Below are 22,917 nucleotides of genomic sequence, written 5' to 3'. Positions count from 1 at the left end.
ATAGTACCCAAGGGCAGTCTATCGGCCGTCATTCTCTGCTTTAGCTCTTGGCTCTGTTGTGGATCACTCGGACCGAAAAGTCGCAGAGAAATAGGACAATCAAATGCACCAATGATGCCTGTCAGCGAGCCCTCAATAATCAGCGACTTGGTGTCCTGTACGGAGACTATTAATGATGTTCAAAGCATTGAAGCCACAGATAGAAAGGCATTTGCGGGGCATGCCTACCATGTATCCCGCCAACTTGGCCGCCGTGAACCGAGGAATATGGCCGATTTGGGCCCCCATGACATTCAGCACTTGGATAGCGTTCCGGTCATATGGGTTGTGTGGTTCTCGCCTCAAGATGACATGCTCTCCAATAGTGGCATGTCCATTGTAGAAACGAACGCCGACAATCTTTGAGGGCATCTCACCATACAGCACGGCGTTGTTAGACATTTCATCATCCGCTCCTTGAGTTCCCATGATCTGATCCGCGGCATGCTCTTCTTCATCATCATCGGCCGCATAGTTCTGGGACGATTGACTCAGGGGCACGAAGTCCGTGTCTTGTCCGAATCGCTGCCCACTGACTGCGCGCGGGTACTTGGGAGTGCGTCCTGGGGTAGAAGTACCGTCACCATCATTGGAGGTAAGATCAACATGGTTTATGTCGCGCTTCCCTGAAGGTCGACCCATGATGGCGCTTCCAGGGGAGACAGATTAGATGACAACAAAGCAAAGAAAGGACAGAAGAAAGAGAATTGACCAGGAAAAGAAGAGAGAAATGATAGATCAAACGGAGGAACCACTTGCGATGCGGGATCCATGACGGAACAAACAGCGCTATCCCCTATATGGCCTAGTGCGACACGCTAAGTCACGCTTCCACGTGATGTCCCGTGATTGTTTTCATCTAAACAGACATGACGTCATTCATCGCATTTTCTTCTACGAAGTTTTGAGATTTGCTGGAAATTGCCATTATCTAGGGCCAAACAACCTAATGAGGACTTTTATGTGTTGAATATCTGGATATAATCTTCCTTAACTTGCCAAGAGAGGGGACTCAATGTTCCCAAATGCCTATGATGTTGAGTATTAAGGCCTCCCTGCTAATTTTTGAAAGACTCGCGGGTATTCACCCGATCAATGTCATATGGATTGGCGTCATACAAAGCCTCGACATCCGCTGTCTCCATATGCGACTTGATCGATTCTTTAGATCGTATGTGGTCAAGGCTTGAACGTGAGCATGACGAGGCACGGTCCTTTCCTCCCACATCCGGCGCTGATCCTAGGGCTACTGAAGTTTGACCGGAGGGCACTTCATCCACGACTGTGGTAGGGGACGTTCCTTTCTCCGGCTCAGTTGAGGGCGATTTCTTTGCCACCTCCATTAACTTCCTCATGAACGCATCGGATTCTGCGGCATATTTGCATCGCGCCCTGATGGCCGGACCGTACTTGTAAAATAGAAACGGGAAGGGTGCGCATGCAACAGCCAAGAACGCAGGGATGCTAGATGCCCAATGTACACCCAGGTCCCTATACATGTAGCTGGTGAAGAGAGGGAATGCTGCGGCGAATAGCGAGCGCAGAACCGCACTGGCTGCCAGCACTGAAGCCGCAAATATGGTATAGGCATCGATCAGATAGTTCATCAGGCTCAGAAAGACCAAGACCATACCGAAACCAAATGGCGCCCCGGCTGCAATGCTTGCCATCCAATGTACCGATGGGCCATTGGACCAGGCAAACCAAAACAGGCCAATAGGTATGGCAATAGCCGCCATCATGCACGGGGTGAGACGCGACTCAGGCGGCGCAAACCCGCGATTAGCTGCCGCAATCTTGATGTAGCGTTTGTTGTCATAGATATTGTAGATCACGGCGACTATCATGCCAACCATGATTCCCAGAAACGCTAGCCCAGATACCCCCTGGTTCCAGCCCCGTTGCTGTTTGTAGACAATAGGGAAAGCGGCGAACATCATAAACAAGGTCCCATAGATGATAGCCTGATAATCTGTTAGATGCCGCAAGACCTATTAACGAGGGATAAGATTCGGAGTGGCACCAACCATGTATGTGGATAACAAGATAACTATTGGCTCTCGGAAAAGGAGAAGCCACGGACGGGATAGTGCGGTCTTGAAAGCCTGGGTAACCGTCTGCTTGCCTTGTTCTGCTTCAATTTTGCTTTTGTAAACCTTCCCTGTCGTATTCGAGAGCTTTTCTGCGCGCCGCTGGAGGAGCACCGGGGCGTAGGTTTCAGGCACACACAAACAGCAAAAGATCCATAGCACGCCCGAAAAGATGGCCAGGAATCCCATCACCCACTCCCACCCCGAGTTCATGCCAAGGAAACCGCCAATGATCGGTCCTAAGACGGGTCCCAGAAACGGGGCCGCGGCAAAGATACTCATAGCTAGCCCACGATGACTGGCAGGAAACAAGTCCGCTATCACACCGCCGGCATTGGTGAGCGGAGATGATCCAAAGGCACCAGCAAAGAAGCGGAATATAATGAGGGACTCGATATTCTTGGACCCGACAGTAGCAGCGTTGAACACTGTCAACCCGCAGTAGCTGACTGCAAAGAGGTATTGTCGGCCCCAGAGCTCACTCATAGGCGCCCAAAAGAGTGGCCCAATAGCGAAACCTGCTACGAATAGCGACACTCCTAGCGTAGCCACCGTTGTGCCGACCTCAAAGTCTGTTATTATCTGTTCAATGCCACCTGTATATGCAGAGGAGACACATGATACAGCCAACGTTGCGAAGGCCATGGACATTGTGTAGAACCATTTTGTTTTCGCAGGCGCGTTCATAGGGTTTCTGGGGTCATCTGGAATCCAACTGACGATATAGGGGTCATCTTCTGTGCCAGATCCGGGGTATGGATAGTCGCATATCTCTTGCGTGAGAACGCCTTGGTCGGTGACGAGGCGCCAATGGGGTATGCGAGTGGGCTTGACAGCCTCGCCCGCTACAGACGAGCTCATGCGGGTTTTCGTAGGGGGGCAGCTTTTCAAAGTACAATAAATTTTGTATATCTCTGGTGTTCCCGCCCCGTCTGTCTGTTAATGCTTTCTTGTCTGGTTTGCGCGTTATGCGCGGAACGGACCGTTCGGGGTGTTCAAAAGAGAAAGGAGAAAATTCGATTGTTCTGCGCAGCAACGGGATACAAAAGGACCCAAATTGAATTGACAAGATGGTTTAAAGGGATAGCAAGAAGAAAAGCGAAGAGGAGAAACGGGAACTTTAGCGACTATCCGTTCTGTATGTAGCCTAGAACTGTACACGGAGAAGCAATGCTCCGTAAGCGCCAGAACATGTGGAGTATGACCTGATACCTTTCCTCTCGACGGCCATGATCGAACGGAGTTAAAGGCAGACAGGCATTTCAATGACCGGAGAGAAGGCTGAAGGATTGTGCCGCCAATACGGACATAAGAATTCATAGCATAATTCCGAGCGAAAAGAAGAGACGATTGGTTCCAATGTGCAAGGATCGGCTGAAAGATGCCGATTGCAGGGTTCATGTTGGCCGTTCAGCAAGAGACCTTGCTGGTTACTGTTAGTCAGTCAATTCGTATTGCAGTTTTCCTAGTGTCGACGACTTGTCGAGAGGAGAAAAGCAAAGACTGTGGGGGTTTCCCCGCCGGAGGGGATTTGGAGACTGGAGAGTCGGCGAATGCGATGCCATTATTGTTCAAGTGGAACTGCAATCCCCAAAATGTGGAGTACTACTTATTATCGCCGATGGTTCCCAGACAAGATAAGATGATTGCTGTTTGTTGTTAGCTTCTCGCGGTAACTGAGGAACATCGTCGATGACACCTGATTCAGATTGTCAGTACCATCGTTTTTGATGGTGCGACGTTAGTGCTGACTTCTGACGATGGCTGGATATCATTGGAAATGATGATATCCATTGAAATTCTAATAGAAAACCACGAGGGTTCAAGGTAAGTCACATCCAGCGGGTCGTACTACAGATGCCACGAGTTTGTGACACTGGAAAGGCAAGGTGATGATGCTAGGAAGACGAGAAAGGCGAGGAAGAAGACAAAGAGGAGGCAAGTTGTGCAGTCACAAGTCTTACCTAATACTCTCCCAGATGCATGCATTGGCGATCCCCAGATTGACGTCAATTTCTGCCAACAAAACATGCAATTGAACAATCAATTCGATGAACAGCTCTTCGATACATCCCTTGTTGTATTCTTAGACCAAAGGGCTTTATCTCACCAATGTTTCAACATTAATAGCACTGTCCACCATTCATTTAGGCATTATTAGTTTCACTCCCATGGCCGATCCTCTTCCTCCATCTCACCTCCACATCCTCCGCAGTCGTCGCGTTCAGATCGAATCGCTCATTGATCATGGACACGTGAAACCCGTCCTATTGTGGCATCTAATTGCTTTCTTTCTGGTGCTTCCGGCCTCTGCACTTCTAGTCTCTCGTTCAACCCGGGCTCGTTACTTGCGCCCCCTCATCCTTTTCCTGATTCTTGGCTTCTCGGTCGAGGCATTCCAGTCTCGACGGACTCTGCTCGGCGCCAATGGATATATTGTAGGGCTGATCGTCGCCTGGTGGTCAACTTGGTTGATGACTCTGCTAGTCTTTCATGATGTCGAACGCGACTTCCGACGCATCGAGCGCAGGCAATTGGGGAAAGGCGATAGTCAAGAAAAGTCGGTCAGTGCGCGATCAAGACAGCATGCTATTCAAACCCCAGAAGCCCAGAATGTGCAATCCCAACGGCCACCAAATGAGGAGTATCCTGAGCCCCTCGTGTGGCAGACATACCCTCGCTCATGGTCGCATCGCCTCAATTGGGTTTTGGGTCTTTTGCTCAACCTGCGAGGTCCTGAGTGGAATTGGCGCATTTCAAGCGTTGGTCCTTTTCCTGCCTCGATAAGCACACAACTTACCCCGAAGCATCGACGATCGCGGAGCCAGGAACATCGCAAGAAACCCCCTACATATAAAGATGGTCGGACTCGCATCCGCGCGGTAGCTTTCGGCTTTCTCAAGACATACCTGACTCTGGATGCAATCAAACTGCTGATGATGCGCGATCCCTACTTTTGGGGCATCATCTCATTGTCGCATTCGCCACCGCCACCCCCAGTTACCTACATCTTGCCCCCCATTCCCGGCTTGTTTCGCGTCTACCGACTCGCTCTTTCTGGCATTGGGATTTACGCAGCCCTTGTCTTCGTTACCGCTTTAAACCCTCTTTGCTTCTTGGGCCTCTCCCGTGCATTCCCCAATGCCGCCCGGGCTTTAACGGCTGTCCCATTGGACGCTCCCTGGCTATACCCAGAAACCTTCGGTCCCTTCCTAGCTTCCGTCCTAGACCACGGCCTCGCCGGGTGCTGGAGTCGGTGGTGGCATCAACTATTTCGATTCGGCTTTCTCTCGACCGCCCAGTGGCTAATCTCATGGCTCCCGCGACGATTAGCCACCCATGTTGGTCTCCGTCGATTCCTTCTGACCTTAATCGTCTTTAGCTTGAGCGGCTTGATCCACGCCAGCGGGAGCTACACTCAATTTGAAGAGACGCGGCCCTTGTCCGGCACATTGCTCTTCTTCCTTTTGCAGGGAGCAGGTGTTGTGATTCAAGACTTGGCTTCTAAGGTTTTGGTCTCGGCTCTTTTCCAATCGAAGCCAGTTCCTCGCTGGCTTCGTCGGACGTCAAATGCGTCATTCGCGTTCGGGTGGCTCGTCTTCTCAGGTGGCTATATTGCGGATGATTTCTCGAAAGGAGGGCTCTGGTTGACAGAGCCGTTGCCGGTTAGTCCGTTGCGCGGGTTAGGGCTGGGCGTCGAGGGTGAGGGTTGGTGGTGTTGGAGTGAACCGTGGTTCCAGTGGTGGGATGATGGGACATTTTGGGGACGAGGGCTGCGATTCATGTGATGTTTTTGGTGTTTCGGTTCATTGATATAGATCTGGAAATATTGGATATCTGGGATTCGTTACTGGTTACATAGACATGGTTTATGCATTTAGAAACTCGCATACATCGCTTTCGGGGTTCTCGTTGGTATCCATAATCAGATAGAACTTATATATAGAATCATTGGACGTATAGATCGGCCTATAGTTAAGTTGATATTTTTCTTAATTATACAATAAAGTGTATTTTAGGACTCGCCCATCGTTACGTCCTCCTCGTCCTCATCATCCGTGTCCGGGTCCATATTGAGAGTTGGCAGTTCATCGTCGCTTTCGTCGTCGCCTGCTGAAGCCATGGGCTGCGATACTGCTGTACCGGACAATGGACCTCCAACGGTAGTTGTAGATGAGGTATTGACGCTGGCAATCTGCGCGGGCGGAGCCTGGGTGAATGTGGCCGACGAAGTAGGAACCGGGATAGCTGCGGTGCCTGTGAATGTATCCGGCGATGCTCTATCCACGGAAGGCTGGCTCGGAGCGGCGACGACCTCGTTTTCAACTCGTGGCCTCTTAGTCTGCCCATTTGCTTGTCCCGTCTTGCCAGCGCTAGATGGGGTAGTGAGAGGCTGGGGTTGATCATCGCCGTGGCTTCGCTTGTTGAGAGATGGCACGGCCGGCTGTGACTCTTGGATGTCCATCAGATCGTTCTGAAGAATTGGAGTGGCAGACTGTTTCAGAAATCCTGTATTCAGAGGTGCTGCGTGAGGCACAGACGCTGGCACAGTCATGTCGTCTTCATCCTCTTCGTCTTCGTCGATCTGAGCATATCCACCAAGGCCGGATGATGCGTTCGTTAGCACGGGCATTCTGGGCCTGATAAGCCCTTCCACCTCCATTTGTGCGGCATAGCCTCGAGCCAAAAACGGAATGATGCTGGCGCCCATTCCACGGCCCTTCACAGGTGGAACGGGATTGAGAACGCTAGCTAACATCGCATTCTTATCAGATGTCATGATGATCGTCCGGTCGATTTCGGCTCGCAATGACGGAGCGAGGTATTCAGTGGGCACACTGATGAGCAAGGCAGGAATGAATTCCGAGGCAGCTCGTTTGAGATCAGGGAACGATGACGATGGGCTCAGTTGACGGCCTGATTTTAGGCCAGGGTTCAAGAAAGTATCGGCATTGGCCGTGACTTGATTTTTGGATTTAGCCTTCGAATCAGCAGAGAGTTTGGCCGACGGACTTTCATCGCCCACAGGGGGCAAGAGATCAGAACAGCATGTGTGAATTAGGTTGGTTAGAGAAGATACGCTTTGTTTCGTCAACGAGGAGCCCATATGCATAAACAAGGCGCGGATCAAATCGTATATAGCAGTCCGAACCTCCCGGCTGGACTTTTCCGCTCGGAAGACCCAGAGCGCCTGTTCGAGAATCGTTTGTCCTACCGGGACAGCGCCGGTTTCCAGTTTCTTCACAAAAGTTACAAGCAGGTTTAAACATGCGGTATGAATGCGAGGGAGCTCAGCAAATAGGTTCTCTCTTTCCGCGCGACCAATCTGAGGATTAGTCTGGACCTCGACTCCATTTGCCGGGACGGTCACCGATGTCAGTCGCGAAGTTAAGTCCAGGATGGATCCAATGGGGATAGACACGGTAGAGGCCGAGGGAGTGTTCAGAAAAGCCGATAGCAGTCGCAGCAGCACGACGAGTCTATCCACACCCGGCCCAGTTCCCTGCCATCTTGGAAGTCCCAGGGGATCTGGGCCCAGATCGCACACCTCTTGGGTATAATCTTGCGGTCCCGCATTCTTCCGCATCGACGGGTCAGTGGACTCCCATTGCTCGACCACAGCTCGAAAGACGTAATGCGCGGTTCCATGAAGAGAAGCAATTGTCATGTGGCACGCATTCTTCCATTCCTCTCCTGACGTATTCTTGGGGGCACAATTATGAAGCAAGACGAACAATCGCTCAGCAAGCGCCACCACTGACTCGGGGAACGTTGGCGAGGTCGAACCGATGATTATCTGCAGGAGACTGTGAATCTGCGCCGAGAATGGGCGGAAGATCGTAGGATGCCGGCCGATCAGCTCTCCAAACGCGTGCAGGACGATCTCCAGAAAGGGTGTTGCATTGGATTTCAGCGTTCTGATCGGTTCGGAAGAGGGCTTGGTCGAAATCAGGTTCAGAGCCGAGGTGACGAACCCTGGTAAAGAAGGTGTGGTGATTTCGCGCACGAGGGTAGGATACTGGTAGGTCAGGTGGAAAATTCTGGTCAGGGTGATGACGGCCATCTTCTTGGTCGACGTAGGGTCGGCTTTCTGCTCCAGCAATCGGGTCAGCGATCGTTCGATTTCCCACACATGGCCTACAGTCTCAGTCTGCAATTGATCAAGTGCGTACCGTCAAGATCGCCATAAGACCGCGAACAAACGGCTCGCATCCTCGCAGGATTTCCCATTGACCGGCCTCCACTACGGCCTTCACGAGCACGACGGCTGTCCATCGGCCTTCCGGAGTTCGATCTTGCAGCAAGCTTGCCAACCGGGTCATCAATTTATGCACTTGCACCGCATCGTCCGAGTCCGACTTGGCCGACTTTTGCTGCTGAGGCGAGGAGAGCAGCTCCCCGCAATTGCTCAAGGATGTCGCCAGGCATGATGCGAGGGGAGGCAGCTGTTTGACGGGGATATTTGTCAATCGATGGTTGACTGCATGAAGGGACATTGACAAGGATGCCATTTTGCGCGGGGACGGACAGCGACACAATCCGAGGAATGCGATGTGATGCGATGCGATAACTAAAAAATTGATTATTTTTTGGCGGCAGAAAAACCCGGCGCTTGGACCACATGAAGCCGCGGTACGGTACGTAACCGGGTAACAATACGAGCGTGACGACGTCCCCCTGGCGAAAGACCGAAGATCACCGCCGTCACTTGGAATTAACCTTCCCTCATTATTTTGTCCCCCTCCCAATCTTTTAGTTCTTGTTTCTGTCGGAGCCTCGGGGTGGGCATGTGCTATGGATGCTGTTCCTATGATTGCCCTCCCCTTTTCTCAATCGTCTTTCTTTCATCTCTGACCTCCCCTCAATCATGGCTGTAAGTATCTATCTAGCTACCTAGCTACGTATCCTGGCTGCCTGACCTCCCCTCTTCACCCTGAAATCGTCTCCCCAAGTGACTGACATATTTCTGGGGAACGATAGGATAAGGGGCACCGCTATGTCGCTGCTCTAGACACCGCGCGCTGTCAGAGTAGATGGGATGAACTCCCCGAGCTCATTCGAAAGGTGACCAAGCATGCGCCTCAGAAGTCATGTAATTTCTTGCCTCCCCCGACTTGCGATAATGAACCCCTCGGGCATAACTAAGATCGGTTTTCCCGTCCAGGTCTTTTGGAAGTAGCTTCGGCTGAATACCAGATCGCTGCCGAGTCCCAAAAACGATTGTCAACTGCTCGGCCTTCATCGTCCTCTACCTCAAGCTTGCCCGAATTGATCCCGTCCCTGCTATCCACGGTCGAAAGAGGAAGCGAGTCGAAACAAGACACATTTCAAGCGCAGGTCTGTCTAGGATGGGTACATTGGACACTCAATGAGCCTGGGTTAGCGGCGGCTCGTCTACCACGGAATTTCGAGGAGACTATAAACGACCTTGCGACCGAGGGGCCTATCTCTCCGTGGACCGAGGTTTGTATCGTAAAAGGCTGCTACCTCAAAGGTAAATTCTATTGTCGTACAAGACGTCAGACAATACTGACTCCGCGTCTCTGCTAGGTGCTGCTCAGCACATGGTTTCTAGTGCCATTGAGGCTATCGACACCTTCAATTCACTCGTACCCTGGTTAACAAGCCACGGCGAAGCGTCTTCAAACAACCCTCAGTTCCTACACTGGTCTGAAAAGCTACTAGGCGAAGGCGCATTCCTTGCTAGCGAAGAAGCAATCAAACAAGTCCCAGTCCTTGATGGTGGGTTGGCGAAAACTGCCTTGAAACTATGCAGGCAATGGTCTTCCCACCCCCTCGTCAAGCAGGGGATCCCATCCCCTGTTCAGCATTATGACGGCGACCGCGAGTCAATCTCAAAGGCGGCAATTTGGAAGTCTTATTACGGCCTTCTATCCGCTATCTTGATCCATGAACTGGAATATTACCCTCCGGCGAATGGGCCAGACCGCCCGCAGCTCTCTAGTGAGTTACGACGTGTGGAATCACTCTGTGAGAGCAATCTCCTGCGAGAAGCCAAATTTCCCACGGCCGACTCTCAGAATACCCAGGTTGAAGATTGGGTTGAGCAAGTGATCCAAAATTGGGAAATTCTTTGTGGGTCGGGCTGGACGGACGATGATCTCGGCGAAGGAGGTCAAAATGCAGTTGGCCGGAACGTTCTCGACGTATGTACCAACACGCGCAATCGGATGGCAAACGTGCTAATATCGACTTGACAGATTCTTTACCGCGCAGCTACCAAGACATACCATTCCCACCTAATTCTCCGTCGTCTCTTCCACGTTCACTGTGCACTGGCCGACTTTGACCTCGCTTTGAAAGCTCTTGATTCCTATGTTGAGATCGTCACGAACGCCAAGGAAAGGGCCGAGAAGGCTGCGCAATATGGCGATTTAGAGAATGATGGAACTTTGCTCAGAACCGTCTCCGAGGGCATTTCGATGCTTTGCTGCTTCGGTTCGGCAAAGGAGGCCGAAAAAGCGAAGGACTTGACCTCTCTTCTGGCAAAGTTTGTCGAAAGACATGTACAAGAGGACCTGGATGATGACCAAGAGGAGGGAAGGATCACCATCATCCCGGAATCGAGCTCAACTAAATCCCAAGCTGTGTCACCATCTGACATTGCTACGGCGTACAGAGGCATTGGCATTGGGCTGGCAAACTGGGCCCACTGGACTCCTATAAACGAGGATCGGAATGACATACGAGCCGAAGCCATTGATTATCTGGAGAAGAGCATTGCTCCCGAGCTGGAGGAAGAAACCAACTTTTCTTCACTTTATTCGCTTGCGCTTCTTCTAGCAGAAGATCGGGACTTGGACGGTGCAATCGAATACGTCAAGACTGCTCTAACTTCAAATACCCAGCCGGGTGCTAATCAAGGCAATTTCTCTCGAGAACGCGATCTTGTACCCATGTGGCATCTTCTTGCATTGCTCTTAAGCGCAAAACACGACTTCGACATCGCAGAGCGATCCTGTGAAGCTGCATTCGAACAGTTCCCATCTGCTGTCACGTCTCTTGCGCACAGCGATCGACGACCGCAAAAGCAACAGAGCAATTTTAGAGAGCGCCCCGGCTCTCCTGGGTTGGACCATGCCCTGATTGATCAGCTACGGGGCCGCGAAAAAGAACGCATTATCGAGACCCGCATGAGCCAGCTTGCATTCATTGAGCTTCTCGAGGGCCCAGAAGCTGCAGTCAATCATAGTGACCAGCTACTGGGCCTCTTTGCCACCCTCTTTGGTAACTTGAACCTCGAAGCCGACGAAAAGAAGACTGCATCGGTCGATCACCTCACGCCGCCCAAAAGCTCCGCGGGCACTGTGAAAAGCCTTCGCGGAAGCATTTTTGGCCGGAATAGGGGATCTCGAATCGGAACCGAGCACGCAAGCGATATTCAGTCGGGCAGTGTTAATACGTCGACGGCCCAGAATGAGTCCTCTATCAACATGGACGGGGGACCCTTCATACATGTCACGGATGAGGATAGGCAGGTGGTTCAAGGAGCCCCTGCACCTGTCGCACGATCCGATTCCAAGAAGCTACGAAAGCGTAGCAGTACTCTCAGGCAATCTGAAGTTCTCCCAAATCAACAAGCGGGTCAGATGAACGGCGAGTTGAATGCTGCCAACCCCACAGAAGTCAACAGTTCCCCAGGAGCACAGCAATCGTCCGATGACGGGGGCCTGTCCCAAGACATGGTAGGACTCGCAGTCTCGAGTGCCGAAAAGGAGCAAAGCGTGCAAAATTCAAAACAGCCATTGCGCCCTGCTGCACATAATATCAATCACAAGAAGTACCCTTATCCGATAGGCCATGCCCAGCAGCCTCCTGAGCAGGATGTTCGATTACCAACCTCATATGGATTTGATTCACCCACCAGGGCGATCACCAAATTTCCTATAGCCCAGGCCCAAAAACATGCTCTTTGCATTCTAGTCAAAACCTGGCTTCTTATCGCAGGTCTTTATCGACGAGCGTCCTTGTTTGATGATGCTCGCGAGGCGTGTGATGAGGCGGCCAAGCAAGTCACGCGATTCGAAGGTCTTTCTGCGGTGCAGGAATCATCAGCAAGGACTTTCACCGAGCGTGCGTGGGGCTCTCCGAAGAGCTCCGAAGAGCTTTGGGCTGACCTGCTCACCGAACAAGCGCTCTTGTCCAAAGCTCAGTCACGTCCTCATGACGCGATGGACTTGCTTGAAACCGCCTTGTTGCGTGATCCAGATCATCCGAAAGCCACCATTACCCTATCCAATTTCCTGCTCGATATATGGGATCAGAAATTGCCCCTTGAGCCCCCAGAGACAGAGGTCCAGCCGGACTTGTCAACACCGTCCTTAACTTCGGCAACGAAGCAAAGCTCGGGTCCCAAAGAGCAATCGTCGCCGACTACGGATGCCAACGTTTCAAACGGCGACAAGCTGCCATCTGCAATCCATGACGAGGAACCCAGACTACTCAATCGTATTGCGGCCCGAGACAGGGCGTATGGTTTGCTGTCGGCCTTGACCAAACGGGGAAGCTCTTGGGATAATACCGAAGCTTGGTATGCTCTTTCGAAAGCCTTTGAAGCACAAGGACACATTGAAAAATTGAAAGAGGTGCTGTGGTGGTGTATTGAGCTGGAAGACCGACGACCGATTCGGCACTGGTCCAACATCGGTTCTGGTGTATATGTTCTCTAATGAGGAATTATCTTCTCTGTATTTAAATCATTGACAAGAGCTATAATATTTTTGCTTTTCTGGCTTAGAAGCAATATATATGTGGACAAAGACGACGTGCATCGTCTGCTAAAACCAATTCTACGTAGCCAATTCTAGAAACTGACTAGTAATAACTGAACGACCTTGATGAAACCAAATCTCGCAATAGGAAAACTTTATTTACACACGTCCCAGCACAAATCGAACTAGGGGCATTCCTTACGAACTCAAAGGACAGAAAGAACCCGGGGAGAGAACACAGCAACTTTCTTTACTCGGCTATGCTACAGTTACCGGGGAGCGGCAACGGGCTCCCAAGCGGAGTACTTAGGGCGGGTGCTAAAGAAACACATCAGTCAGCATTTGCGATGGTAAGATCACGAATGGGAGCTGACTCACGTCGAGTACGTCTTGAAAGCAGCGCGGCTCAGAGTCAGGTTGGGCCTGTGCTCAGGCAGCTCCCAGTTGCGCAGGCCAGTCTGCATGAGCTTATCGGCAGTAGGGGGAGCATCAACCATGTAAGAAATCCAGGCGTGCCTGAAGAGAATGCGATGATTAGCACTTGCATGAGATCAATGTAACATGAGATGAACACATTTGGGTGTTCTTTACCAGCCAGGCTCGAGCTGCGAAGGGTCATATTCCTTCTCCTTGTAGTCCACCCACCGCGTTCGGACTATCCCCCGGTCAGTACGGTCCCTTAGAACCAATATGAGCACTACTCACGAGGGAGTTCCTCCTCCATGTTCTCGAAATATTTGTTGCCGTAGCGGTCGGTGCCAATCAAGGTACCGGCTTTGGTATCACCTGTAATCGCGACTGGGTTAGTCCCCCGCAACAACCGGTCCGGAACACTGGAACGTACCAATGTACTATTAATTCCAAGCAATTGTCATCTAGAGTAAGCATCTGGCGAATACAGATCGATTGACTGTTCCCATCCGGGTCGATTCCGGGGATAGTGCGTACCTGCATTTGGTGGCCATAATCCTGTGGAGGGGGAACGTTAGCGATGTCTCGCACCAATGTATTTCGGCCAAACCTACCTTGAGGCCAATTCTTCTCAAGTTCCGCAAAGTCCGAACGATGGTCGACATCTTGGGCGATATACAGCAGCGAGCTGGAGCAAGTCGTCGGGCGTGCAGCGGAGATCCGAAGAAGTCGAGGTTGAAGGGAGACTCGATGCGGTCTAGTGCCCACCCCCGTGCTGCTGTTTGTCCTGTTTGCACCAAATTTCTCCGGCCTTCTGGATGGTCAACCTTCACCTCCAATCTACAATTGACATTGACCACCTACTCTCCTCGCAAGATTTATACTAACGTCGGAGTCGCTACGGCACGCGGCTTTTCAGGATGTTTGGACGCATTGGTGGCCAGGCTTTTCGGTGTACCGTGCGCAGGCCCATTGCGCGGAGGAAACTCTGTGAGCGCAAATTCTCGGCGTATACAGCGAGCGCCGCTCCCAGCACCACTGGCGCTTCGACAGTCTCTCCTCTGGGGAGTATTACGGCGGAGCTGGATCGGATTGCGCCATGCTTCGAGGTTCCGGCTTCTAGGATCACCATCCTGGATTCTCCAACCTCTTTCTACAAAACGCTCAAGGTGGGTGTCTTTGATGGGCGAGCCATTGAGAGCGAGCTTTAAAACTGATTCATTCACTTCTAGGATAAAATACTGAAAGCCAAGCGACGCATCTATCTCTCCACATTGTATATAGGCAAGACGGAATATGAACTTATTCAGACCTTGGACCAGGCTCTACGTGACAATCCCGACCTTAAAGTATCCATCCTGACGGACTGCCTGCGAGGCACGCGCGAAACACCCAATCCCTCATGTGCCTCATTGCTTTCTTCGCTGGTCGCGGAATATGGTGCGGACCGAGTAGAAATCCGCATGTTTCATACTCCGAACCTCACAGGCCTGAGGAAAAAATGGATTCCCCGTAGAATCAACGAAGGCTGGGGTCTTCAGCATATGAAGCTGTACGGTATCGACGATGAGATTATTCTTTCGGGGTATGAACATACATACATCTTTCATTTCTAGGACATCTATAGACTAACCTGGGAACGTGCAGAGCGAACCTGTCCAGCGATTATTTCACCAACCGTTTGGATCGGTATCATGTCTTCAAATCGAAAGAGCTCGCCGATTACTATGCTCGCATTCACTACGGAGTCTGCAACCTCAGTTTCCAGGTCTTGCCCGACCCTCACAATCCATCCGGCTACCTTTTGGATTGGCCCATAGCCAACGGTGCCCCTTCTCCTCTCGACAATCCCGAAGACTTTATCAGCTATTCTTCAACAGTCTTGAGTCCGCTCATCCAGCCCTCCAACAAGCTCGCCCTCCAAGAGAAGAAACCGGGCCAAACATTCGTCTACCCCGTGGCCCAGTTCACCTCGTTGATGAAACCGGACACCTCAACCGAGTTTCCCGCCGTCACCACCATCCTGCGATTACTCTCTACCTCCTCCGCTTTCGAAGGGGCCCGCTGGCTTTTCACGGCCGGCTACTTCAACATCCACCCTGTCCTTTCTTCCCTTCTGATCGCAAGCACCTCCACTTCCGAAACCTCGTCGACCACCCGTGGCACCGTTCTGACGGCCTCGCCTTGGGCCAACGGCTTCTATGGCTCCTCCGGCATCTCGGGCATGCTTCCGGCCGCCTACACCCATCTCTCGGCCCGGTTCCTGGACCGAGTCGCCGCGGCGCAGAGGACGAATTCCATCCAGCTCAAAGAATGGCGCCGCGGAACCGTCGGCGAGCCGGACGGCTGGACCTATCACGCCAAGGGGCTGTGGATCACCCTTCCGAAGGAAGAGCATCCGAGTCTCACCTTCGTGGGTAGCAGCAACTACACCAAGCGCAGCTATAGTCTCGACCTGGAGGTCGGCGCCTTAGTCGTCACGGGAGACCAGGAGTTAAAGCGACAACTCGGCGCGGAGACTGAACGGCTGCAGAAGGACTCTCAACCCATTTCCCGCGATGATCTGAGGGATGTGGAACGTCGAGTCAGCTGGAAGGTTCGTCTGTCGATGTGGATTGTTGAGAAGGTGGGAGGCGCTTTCTAGTTTTGTATTTTTTTTTGGGGCCCATCACCGACCGGGTTCGGTTGCGATTTGGACGGCGTGTTTCTTTCTTCGATAGAATCCGTATACCCTTGTACTCTATAATAACTGTATAGTGATTTATATAGACGAGTCATGCCGAGAACGAGTTTCAGTTTTCTGCCTCAAGTATCTTTACTAATTAGTATAATCGGAGACAATTGAATATATCGTCATCTATCTACATCAACGATTCACACCTGAGCTGAAGAAGGACTTTTTTATTGCGCAGGAAATGAAAACATATCATGCACGAGAACATGAATCATGACTCAAAGAGACCGGGACGCCGCTGACCGCACTTTTTTGAAAACCAGAAAATATTAAACAAAGAAAGGTATCATTGCGATTTCGTGGAAGCATGATCATGTTCAGGCCTGACCAGGAACCTTTCCAGACACGCGCGCCGGACCCAAGCCCTGGCGCACCTCGTCGAGCATTCTGATTCCGATGGCCTCGTTGCCGTTCTTGCCTCGCTTGTTCTTAGCACCCTTGCGCTTCGCCTGGGCACTCGTGTTGTTGTCCCAGCCGGCGAGGAAGTCGTCCATGACATCGTTGAACCCACTGCGAGGCGCCACCTCTCTGCCGTTTGCGTCCACTAGGCTGGGGGCTTGCGACGAGGCAGTGGATACGCCGGTCATCCCAGTCATCCCGGTCATACCGGTCATTCCACTGACCATAGAGGCACCATCGTCGAACTCATCCTCTTCGTCTAGCGCGTAGAGCGCTTCGACCCGCTCAAACCGGTCGTCCAAGAGTCGGTGTCCTTCCGTCCGAGCAAGGGCCGAGGAGGACATGGAATACGCGGACGGGTTCGTCATAGCACCCTTACGCTTCTTGCGGCGGATGGGCGTGCCGCCGACGGTGAAGATTGTGGATGCCAGCGTGCTGCGCTGCTCCGAGGGCATGATGCTCGGCGGTGCCGGGGCATCCTTGGTTTTGCCGTCCTTCTTGAACTTGGCAAACTCGCGCATCCAACCCTGATCCTCGGGGTGCATGTCCGGAGCAGGCGCATCGTGCTCGGGCATTTCTCCCGGGGCAGGACCCTGAGCATTCGACTCCGAGTCCATGCCTGCGTGGAAGGCGTCCGACCGATCGGTCTGGACGGGGGCCTTCTCGGTGGCGTCTGATTCCCATCCCTCGTCGTCTTCCTCATCGAAAAGCGTATCCTCCCAGTCACCAGGGTCCATTTCCTCCGCATGCGACGTCAACTGCCCGAACAGATCATCCTCATCTGCATCATCGACGAACTCCTCGTCCTCAAGCGCTTCCAGTGTCTCTCGGAGTCGAGGATCCATGTTGGGTTGGAATCCCGCGATTTCGTCGGGTACATTCTGTTGATCCTGGTATGTCGGTTTGCGCGCATACGACGAAACGGTCGAACGCATCTCGGATCCATAGACGCTACCTCCGCCGAGCTGACTCCTCGAGTCGTCCATCGACATCCCCCGAAGCGCATCCTCCAGCTTTATCTTCCCCTTGCCCTTCTCCTTGGTCTTGGCCTCGACGAAATGCGCATCCCCAGCGCCGGTTCCCAGCTCGCGCAAATGCTGCATGTAATCATATTTGGTGTCATCGTAGTAGATTCCGTAATTGGCGGCTTCACCCTCGTTTTTCCGAACGGCGCCAGAGCCAAATTCCTCGGCCAGATCGTTCAAGTTCCTGGCCGCGTGGGTCGAGGGCTGTGCGCCGGGGGGCGGCCCCTTGACCGCATGGAGCACACGGTCGTCGGCTTCCGGGTCGTGGATTAGCGGGTCATTTTGGGATCGGTGGAAGAGCTGGTATGTGGTTGCGCTTTTCTTGTCGCTGTTCACTCGGGCATCAGTATCTAGAAATCGGATTTCGGTGTGGTTGAATAGACTTACATCCACTGCTTGCGAGGAGGCATTTTGAAAGGATGCGGATAGTACCGCTAGTTCAATCGTCAGAGTTCCTCGTTTGGTATAGCGGAGTTCGCAGGGTCAAAATGTCACGATCTTGAATTCTTTGATGAGGGGAAATTGAAATTGAATAAAAAAAAAGTGGGAGAGCGCACGGGTCACGTGAGCTCTTATCGGCCCAACGAGGATTTTTGCACTGAGGACCCTCAGGACAATGCAACCAGCCCGATGGAAGACGAGCAGAGTATCTGCTATTAGTAGCAATCGGATCGGCCTAGCAAAAGTCCTTTCTCTCTACTGATCCGCATGAACCTCATGAGGGAAAAAAAGAAACCCCCGGACCCGCTGAGTCAGCATCTTTATCTTATCCGCCGCGGGGTCTTCCGAATTGGGCATATCGCAAACCCTTCAAAATTACTAATTCGGACTTTCTTCACTTTTCTTCCTCCCTCCAGTTCCCTTCCCTTTCCCCTCACCCCGCCCTATTTTGCCTTCCCTTTTGATATTCTTTGATTAAGGCCCTCGTCTACATAGTGGACGGAAACCACTCAACTCGACTGACCACACTCTCGCACCCCCCACCGCCACCATGGTTCTCGCCAAATCCAAAAACTCCGTGGGGCTGGGTAACAGCCTCATGAAGGATCGATTTGGCAAAGGAAAGCAGTCCAACATGAAGAAGGCCTCGTACAACCAGTCAATCGCCCGTAAGGATCAGAATGGAGAAACCTACGTCACCAATGCGCCCCAGGAAGCCGCCTGGGTGAAAATGCGCAGTATCACGGAACAGGGCGCACTCGACGAGTTCTTGAGTACGGCCGAGCTGGCCGGCACCGATTTCACCGCGGAGAAGATGAGCAACGTCAAGATCATTCACGGCGACCAGAAGAACCCCTACCTGCTGTCCGCGTCGGAAGAGCGAAGCGCCGTTAAGAAGCACAAGGAGAACAAGAATCGACTGACGGTTCCGAGACGGCCCAAGTGGGATAAGACGACGACGCGGGAGCAGCTCGAGAGCATGGAGAGAGAAAGTTTGTTGAACTGGCGCCGAGGATTGGCCGAATTGCAGGACAACCAGGATCTTTTGATGACCCCGTTCGAGCGTAACCTGGAAGTTTGGCGTCAACTGTGGCGAGTTATCGAACGTTCGGACCTCATAGTGCAGATTGTCGATGCGCGAAACCCGTTGCTCTTCCGCTCTGAGGATCTGGAGAACTATGTCAAGGAGATTGACCCCAAGAAGAGGAATTTGCTGTTGGTCAACAAGGCCGATATGCTGACGGAGAAGCAACGAGAGGCCTGGGCGGACTACTTCGACAAGCACGACATCAGCTTCCGGTTCTTCTCGGCCCACTTGGCCAAGGAGCTCAACGAGGCTCGAGAGGCTCGGCTTTTGCAGGGAGATGTCTCGGACAGCGAGGGCGAGGCAGAAGATCTGGCGGAGGCCGCCAAATCTATGAAGATTCAGGAGGAGCAGGCCGAGGCAACGCCGGAGCATGATGGAGGACTAGAGCTTCCCGGTTCCAGCAATGTGCGGAGAACAGAAATCTTGAACGTGGACGAGCTGGAGGAGCTCTTCCTGTCCAACACGCCTGACACCCTCCCCGACAGTGACAACCCGGACGCGCAGCCCAAGCAAAAGACCACCATCGGTCTGGTGGGTTACCCCAACGTTGGTAAATCCAGTACCATCAACGCCCTCCTGGGAGCCAAGAAGGTGTCGGTTTCCGCCACCCCCGGTAAGACCAAGCACTTCCAGACTCTGTACCTCTCTCCGGAGATCATGCTCTGCGATTGCCCTGGTCTGGTGTTCCCCAACTTCGCCACGACCAAGGCGGAGCTGGTGGTCAACGGCGTGCTTCCCATCGATCAACAACGTGAATTCACTGGACCCTCAGGGCTCGTCGCCCATCGCATCCCGAAGGAGTTCGTTGAAAACGTCTACGGTATCAAGATCCACACCCGGCCTCTCGAGGAAGGCGGCACCGGCGTCCCCACCGCGAACGAGCTGCTTCGTGCCTACGCGCGAGCCCGTGGTTTCGCCACGACAGGTCAAGGCCAGCCCGACGAATCGCGAGCCGCTCGATACGTGCTGAAAGACTACGTCAACGGCAAACTGCTGTTCTGTCACCCGCCGCCCACTCCCGAAGGCCAACCCCCCATCGACTCGCACAAGTTCAACGAGGATCTCTACGATACGGCTCACCTGCCCGCCCGACGACAGGCGATGCTCGCCAAAACCGGCCACGTCGAGCCTACCATTGACGATGATGAGGAAATTCTGGACGAGTCGTCGGCCGCGCCCGTGCCCGAGAAAGGCTTCCGCTCGCGCGACCTCGACACGGGCTTCTTTGGACCCGGCTCCAAGACGTCCGGCGGTCGTCTGACCCTCCCATTCAACCACCAGTACACCGACCAGGGCCAGGAGATGCGCAAGCACCTCACAGGCCGCAAGGAGCGATTGATGGTGGCCCTGGAGCGCGGTGTGGACGTGTCGGAGGTGCGATCAGGCAACTCGAAGAAGCACTTCAAGGGCAACAAGAAACAAGCCAAGAAAAAGCGCAACAACCCCGCCGACGATGATTATTAAATCCGACTCTTGACTCGCGGGCGAGTTTCTTTTTCTTTTTCTTTCTTTCTTTTCGCTTCGTTCTGGTTTCCTTTTCTCTCTAAGTTTTTCCTTGGTTATGATATCTACTACCTAGATATAAGGTATATTTGTGTGGCGGTTTAGTTACCGAGGATGAATTTCTCAAGTTTATGACATGGCAGCGCAACGAGGAAGGGACATGCTATTTCAACACAAAAAAAAAGTACATTGTTTGCGGTTACGGTCATTTCTATCTTTGGTTTTTATTGTTGTTATTTAATTCATGGTTCATGGTTCATGGTCATGGTTTTCTCGAGGGGGTGAAATATCAGGGCCTACTTTGCTTGGTCCATCCCTTCTTATGAATGATATAGATATCTAGCTGTTAGCTTCCCTGATTATTCTACCGGAGTTATAGTTATGCCTAATGCTTCCATATGAAGATGAATCAATGATGGTGCTCTTTTTGTTTTCTTTCGAGTGCGAGGGTCATGTAGATTGTAAAGTCAGTACTATTAATAAGATATGATTGCATGCATGCATGTGTCGTCAATTTGTTTGATGGCTTGTCCGGCTAACTGATACAAACTAGAACTATTTCTTGATTATCATATCTCCTGTCCTTCTTTCACAGATGGCTCTTAGGGTTGGGATTCGCAAGGCTATGCGCCGCCAGCACCCGCTCTCCCTCCTCCCGCTGCCAGTTCAACCGCTCGATGATAGCGTCCTTCCGGGTCCGGTTCTCGCGACGACCCATCTGCTGCAAATGGACCTCATCAGGGCCGTCAGCGATCCGCAGCGTCCGGATCATAGCCCACAGGTTCGCCAGCGGAGTATCCTGACAGACACCGGCGGCGCCGTAGGCCTGCACGGCGCGGTCGATGACGGTCAGCGCGGTCTGGGGCACCAGCACCTTAGCCTGGGCGATCTGCAAGAGGGCCGATTTGGCATCGCCCTCGTCGATCTTGATGGCGGCGTTCAGCACGATGAGGCGCGCCGCGTCGATCTCGATGCGCGACCGCGCCACCCACTCCAGGATGACGCCGTGGGCTGCCAGGTTCTGGCCAAACGTCCGCTTGCGGTCGTCGTTGATGCGCGCGATCAGCCACTCCAGTGCCTTCTCGGCTGCGCCGATCGTGCGCATCGCGTGGTGGATGCGTCCCGGGCCCAGGCGGCCCTGGATGATCTCGAACCCGCGGCCCTCGCCGAGGACCATGTTGGCGACGGGGACGCGCACGTTCGAGAACGAAATGTGGCCGTGGCCGTGCGGTGCGTCGTCGTAGCCATACACGGACAGCATCCGGTGCACCGTGATGCCCGGGGTGTCGGCGGAGACGAGGATCACCGACTGCTGTCGGTAGGGGTCGGGGTTGGAAGGGTCGGATTTGCCCATGACCAGGTAGACGCTGCATCGGGGGTCACCGGCGCCGGAGGACCACCATTTCTGAATGAGATAGGTTGATTAGCGGGAGGAAAGAGGCGAAAGGGAGTTGAAAAAGTGCGAAACTCACCGAACCATTCAGGACGTATTCATTCCCCTCGCGGCGAATGTTCAACTCAATGTTGGTGGCATCGCTAGAAGCGACATCGGGCTCGGTCATGAGGAATGCAGAGCGAATCTTGCCGTCCAGCAACGGAGCCAGCCATTGCTGCTTCTGCGCCTCATTGCCGTACTTGGCCAGCACTTCCATGTTGCCCGTATCGGGGGCGGCATTATTCGTCGCCTAAACCAGGTTACATTGTCAGAAAGACATAGCTCGTAAAAGAGAAGGGAAACCCAAGAAACAACGAACCTCGGACGCCAACTTGCTTTTTCCAAGGTACTCGGCCATCAGACCGTATTCGAGGTTTGTGAACCCAGCGCCCTGAGAGAAATGTTTCTTAGGCAGGAACATGTTCCACAGACCCAGCTGGCGGGCCTTGGTCTTCAGAGTCTCCAGGATGGCGGGGTTTGTCGTCCATCGCTGCTTGCCTTCACCCAGCTGGGCCTGGAAGGTGGGTTCGGCGGGGATACATTCTCTCTCGACGAATTGCTCGACCTGTGGAAAGCGACCGACGAGTTAGATGGAGAGCGATGGGGAATAACCGGGGGGTTGAAGAGGACCATACCAAGTCGAGCGTCTTTTTGGCGCGGTCGCTAACGAAAGGCTGGGCGATGGGGGGGATTCGGGTAGAGGCAGACATGATGTAAAAGAAGATATACTAGAATATTATGGGATTGAAGAGTGATAGGAGATAGTGACAGGAAGTTGGAGGAGAGCGGCGAGGGAGGAATTATAAAGGATGCGGAGAAGTGGAGATGCCGAGGTTGGCCTCGGCAGTCCAACGTTGAAGGAATGGGCTGACCGGATGGATTATTGAACAATGTAATGGCTACGCGGATCCCTGTACAAGCACAAATGACAAGAGTCGGTATTCCATTCGTAATTCCAGTCCCAATTGAGTATCCCAGTCCTTCTATGCAGACACAATAACACACAGCCCGGTGAACCAG

General features: G+C 52.8%; 10 protein-coding genes across 10 annotated transcripts; 4 read left to right on the top strand and 6 right to left on the bottom strand.

Annotated features, from left to right (window-relative positions):
- Positions 1-132: 132 nt before the first annotated feature.
- LDX57_008111 (HIRAN domain-containing protein) lies at positions 133-681 on the bottom strand (the record flags this gene model as incomplete). The annotated part of the gene is made up of 1 exon (XM_046089837.1): positions 133-681. The coding sequence occupies one exon, from the start codon at positions 679-681 to the stop codon at positions 133-135; it is 549 nt and encodes a 182-aa protein (XP_045945809.1).
- A 416-nt stretch (positions 682-1,097) lies between these two features.
- LDX57_008110 (MFS transporter) lies at positions 1,098-2,990 on the bottom strand (the record flags this gene model as incomplete). Its single annotated transcript, XM_046089836.1, has 2 exons — positions 1,098-2,003; positions 2,067-2,990. 2 exons carry the CDS (start codon positions 2,988-2,990, stop codon positions 1,098-1,100), a joined length of 1,830 nt encoding a protein of 609 aa, XP_045945808.1.
- A 1,310-nt stretch (positions 2,991-4,300) lies between these two features.
- Positions 4,301-5,917, top strand: LDX57_008109 (wax synthase family protein; the record flags this gene model as incomplete). The annotated part of the gene is made up of 1 exon (XM_046089835.1): positions 4,301-5,917. One exon carries the CDS (start codon positions 4,301-4,303, stop codon positions 5,915-5,917), a length of 1,617 nt encoding a protein of 538 aa, XP_045945807.1.
- A 227-nt stretch (positions 5,918-6,144) lies between these two features.
- LDX57_008108 (uncharacterized protein) lies at positions 6,145-8,641 on the bottom strand (the record flags this gene model as incomplete). Its single annotated transcript, XM_046089834.1, has 2 exons — positions 6,145-8,220; positions 8,303-8,641. The coding sequence occupies 2 exons, from the start codon at positions 8,639-8,641 to the stop codon at positions 6,145-6,147; spliced, it is 2,415 nt and encodes an 804-aa protein (XP_045945806.1).
- Positions 8,642-8,881: 240 nt separating this feature from the next.
- Positions 8,882-13,590, top strand: LDX57_008107 (putative filamentation protein (Rhf1)). Its single transcript, XM_046089833.1, has 5 exons — positions 8,882-9,003; positions 9,111-9,222; positions 9,295-9,624; positions 9,681-10,297; positions 10,352-13,590. Exons 1-5 carry the CDS (start codon positions 8,998-9,000, stop codon positions 12,818-12,820), a joined length of 3,534 nt encoding a protein of 1,177 aa, XP_045945805.1. The 5' UTR covers positions 8,882-8,997; the 3' UTR covers positions 12,821-13,590.
- Positions 13,132-13,938, bottom strand: LDX57_008106 (complex I NDUFA12 subunit family protein; the record flags this gene model as incomplete). Its single annotated transcript, XM_046089832.1, has 7 exons — positions 13,132-13,180; positions 13,241-13,378; positions 13,454-13,517; positions 13,568-13,648; positions 13,707-13,713; positions 13,811-13,831; positions 13,888-13,938. 7 exons carry the CDS (start codon positions 13,936-13,938, stop codon positions 13,132-13,134), a joined length of 411 nt encoding a protein of 136 aa, XP_045945804.1.
- A 255-nt stretch (positions 13,939-14,193) lies between these two features.
- Positions 14,194-15,917, top strand: PGS1 (CDP-diacylglycerol--glycerol-3-phosphate 3-phosphatidyltransferase; the record flags this gene model as incomplete). The annotated part of the gene is made up of 3 exons (XM_046089831.1): positions 14,194-14,442; positions 14,506-14,858; positions 14,921-15,917. The coding sequence occupies 3 exons, from the start codon at positions 14,194-14,196 to the stop codon at positions 15,915-15,917; spliced, it is 1,599 nt and encodes a 532-aa protein (XP_045945803.1).
- Positions 15,918-16,324: 407 nt separating this feature from the next.
- Positions 16,325-17,841, bottom strand: LTV1 (ribosome biogenesis protein LTV1; the record flags this gene model as incomplete). The annotated part of the gene is made up of 2 exons (XM_046089830.1): positions 16,325-17,759; positions 17,819-17,841. 2 exons carry the CDS (start codon positions 17,839-17,841, stop codon positions 16,325-16,327), a joined length of 1,458 nt encoding a protein of 485 aa, XP_045945802.1.
- A 581-nt stretch (positions 17,842-18,422) lies between these two features.
- Positions 18,423-20,423, top strand: LDX57_008103 (ribosome biogenesis GTPase LSG1; the record flags this gene model as incomplete). Its single annotated transcript, XM_046089829.1, has 1 exon — positions 18,423-20,423. The coding sequence occupies one exon, from the start codon at positions 18,423-18,425 to the stop codon at positions 20,421-20,423; it is 2,001 nt and encodes a 666-aa protein (XP_045945801.1).
- Positions 20,424-21,051: 628 nt separating this feature from the next.
- Positions 21,052-22,607, bottom strand: LDX57_008102 (acyl-CoA dehydrogenase family protein; the record flags this gene model as incomplete). The annotated part of the gene is made up of 4 exons (XM_046089828.1): positions 21,052-21,867; positions 21,935-22,147; positions 22,217-22,462; positions 22,533-22,607. The coding sequence occupies 4 exons, from the start codon at positions 22,605-22,607 to the stop codon at positions 21,052-21,054; spliced, it is 1,350 nt and encodes a 449-aa protein (XP_045945800.1).
- Positions 22,608-22,917: the final 310 nt, after the last annotated feature.

Source organism: Aspergillus melleus, assembly GCF_016097325.1.
Source record: "Aspergillus melleus strain CBS 546.65 chromosome Unknown contig4, whole genome shotgun sequence".
In the NCBI taxonomy this organism is placed as follows: domain Eukaryota; kingdom Fungi; phylum Ascomycota; class Eurotiomycetes; order Eurotiales; family Aspergillaceae; genus Aspergillus; species Aspergillus melleus.
The sequence above is the reverse complement of the archived record's forward strand: the minus strand, read 5'-3'. Positions and strand labels throughout refer to the sequence as shown.

Excerpts from the sequence above, each read along its gene's own strand:
- LDX57_008107 (XM_046089833.1), top strand. Across the intron at positions 9,223-9,294 it reads GCATGCGCCTCAGAAGTCAT|GTCTTTTGGAAGTAGCTTCG; the intron begins GTAATTTCTTGC and ends TTTCCCGTCCAG. Across the intron at positions 10,298-10,351 it reads TTGGCCGGAACGTTCTCGAC|ATTCTTTACCGCGCAGCTAC; the intron begins GTATGTACCAAC and ends TCGACTTGACAG.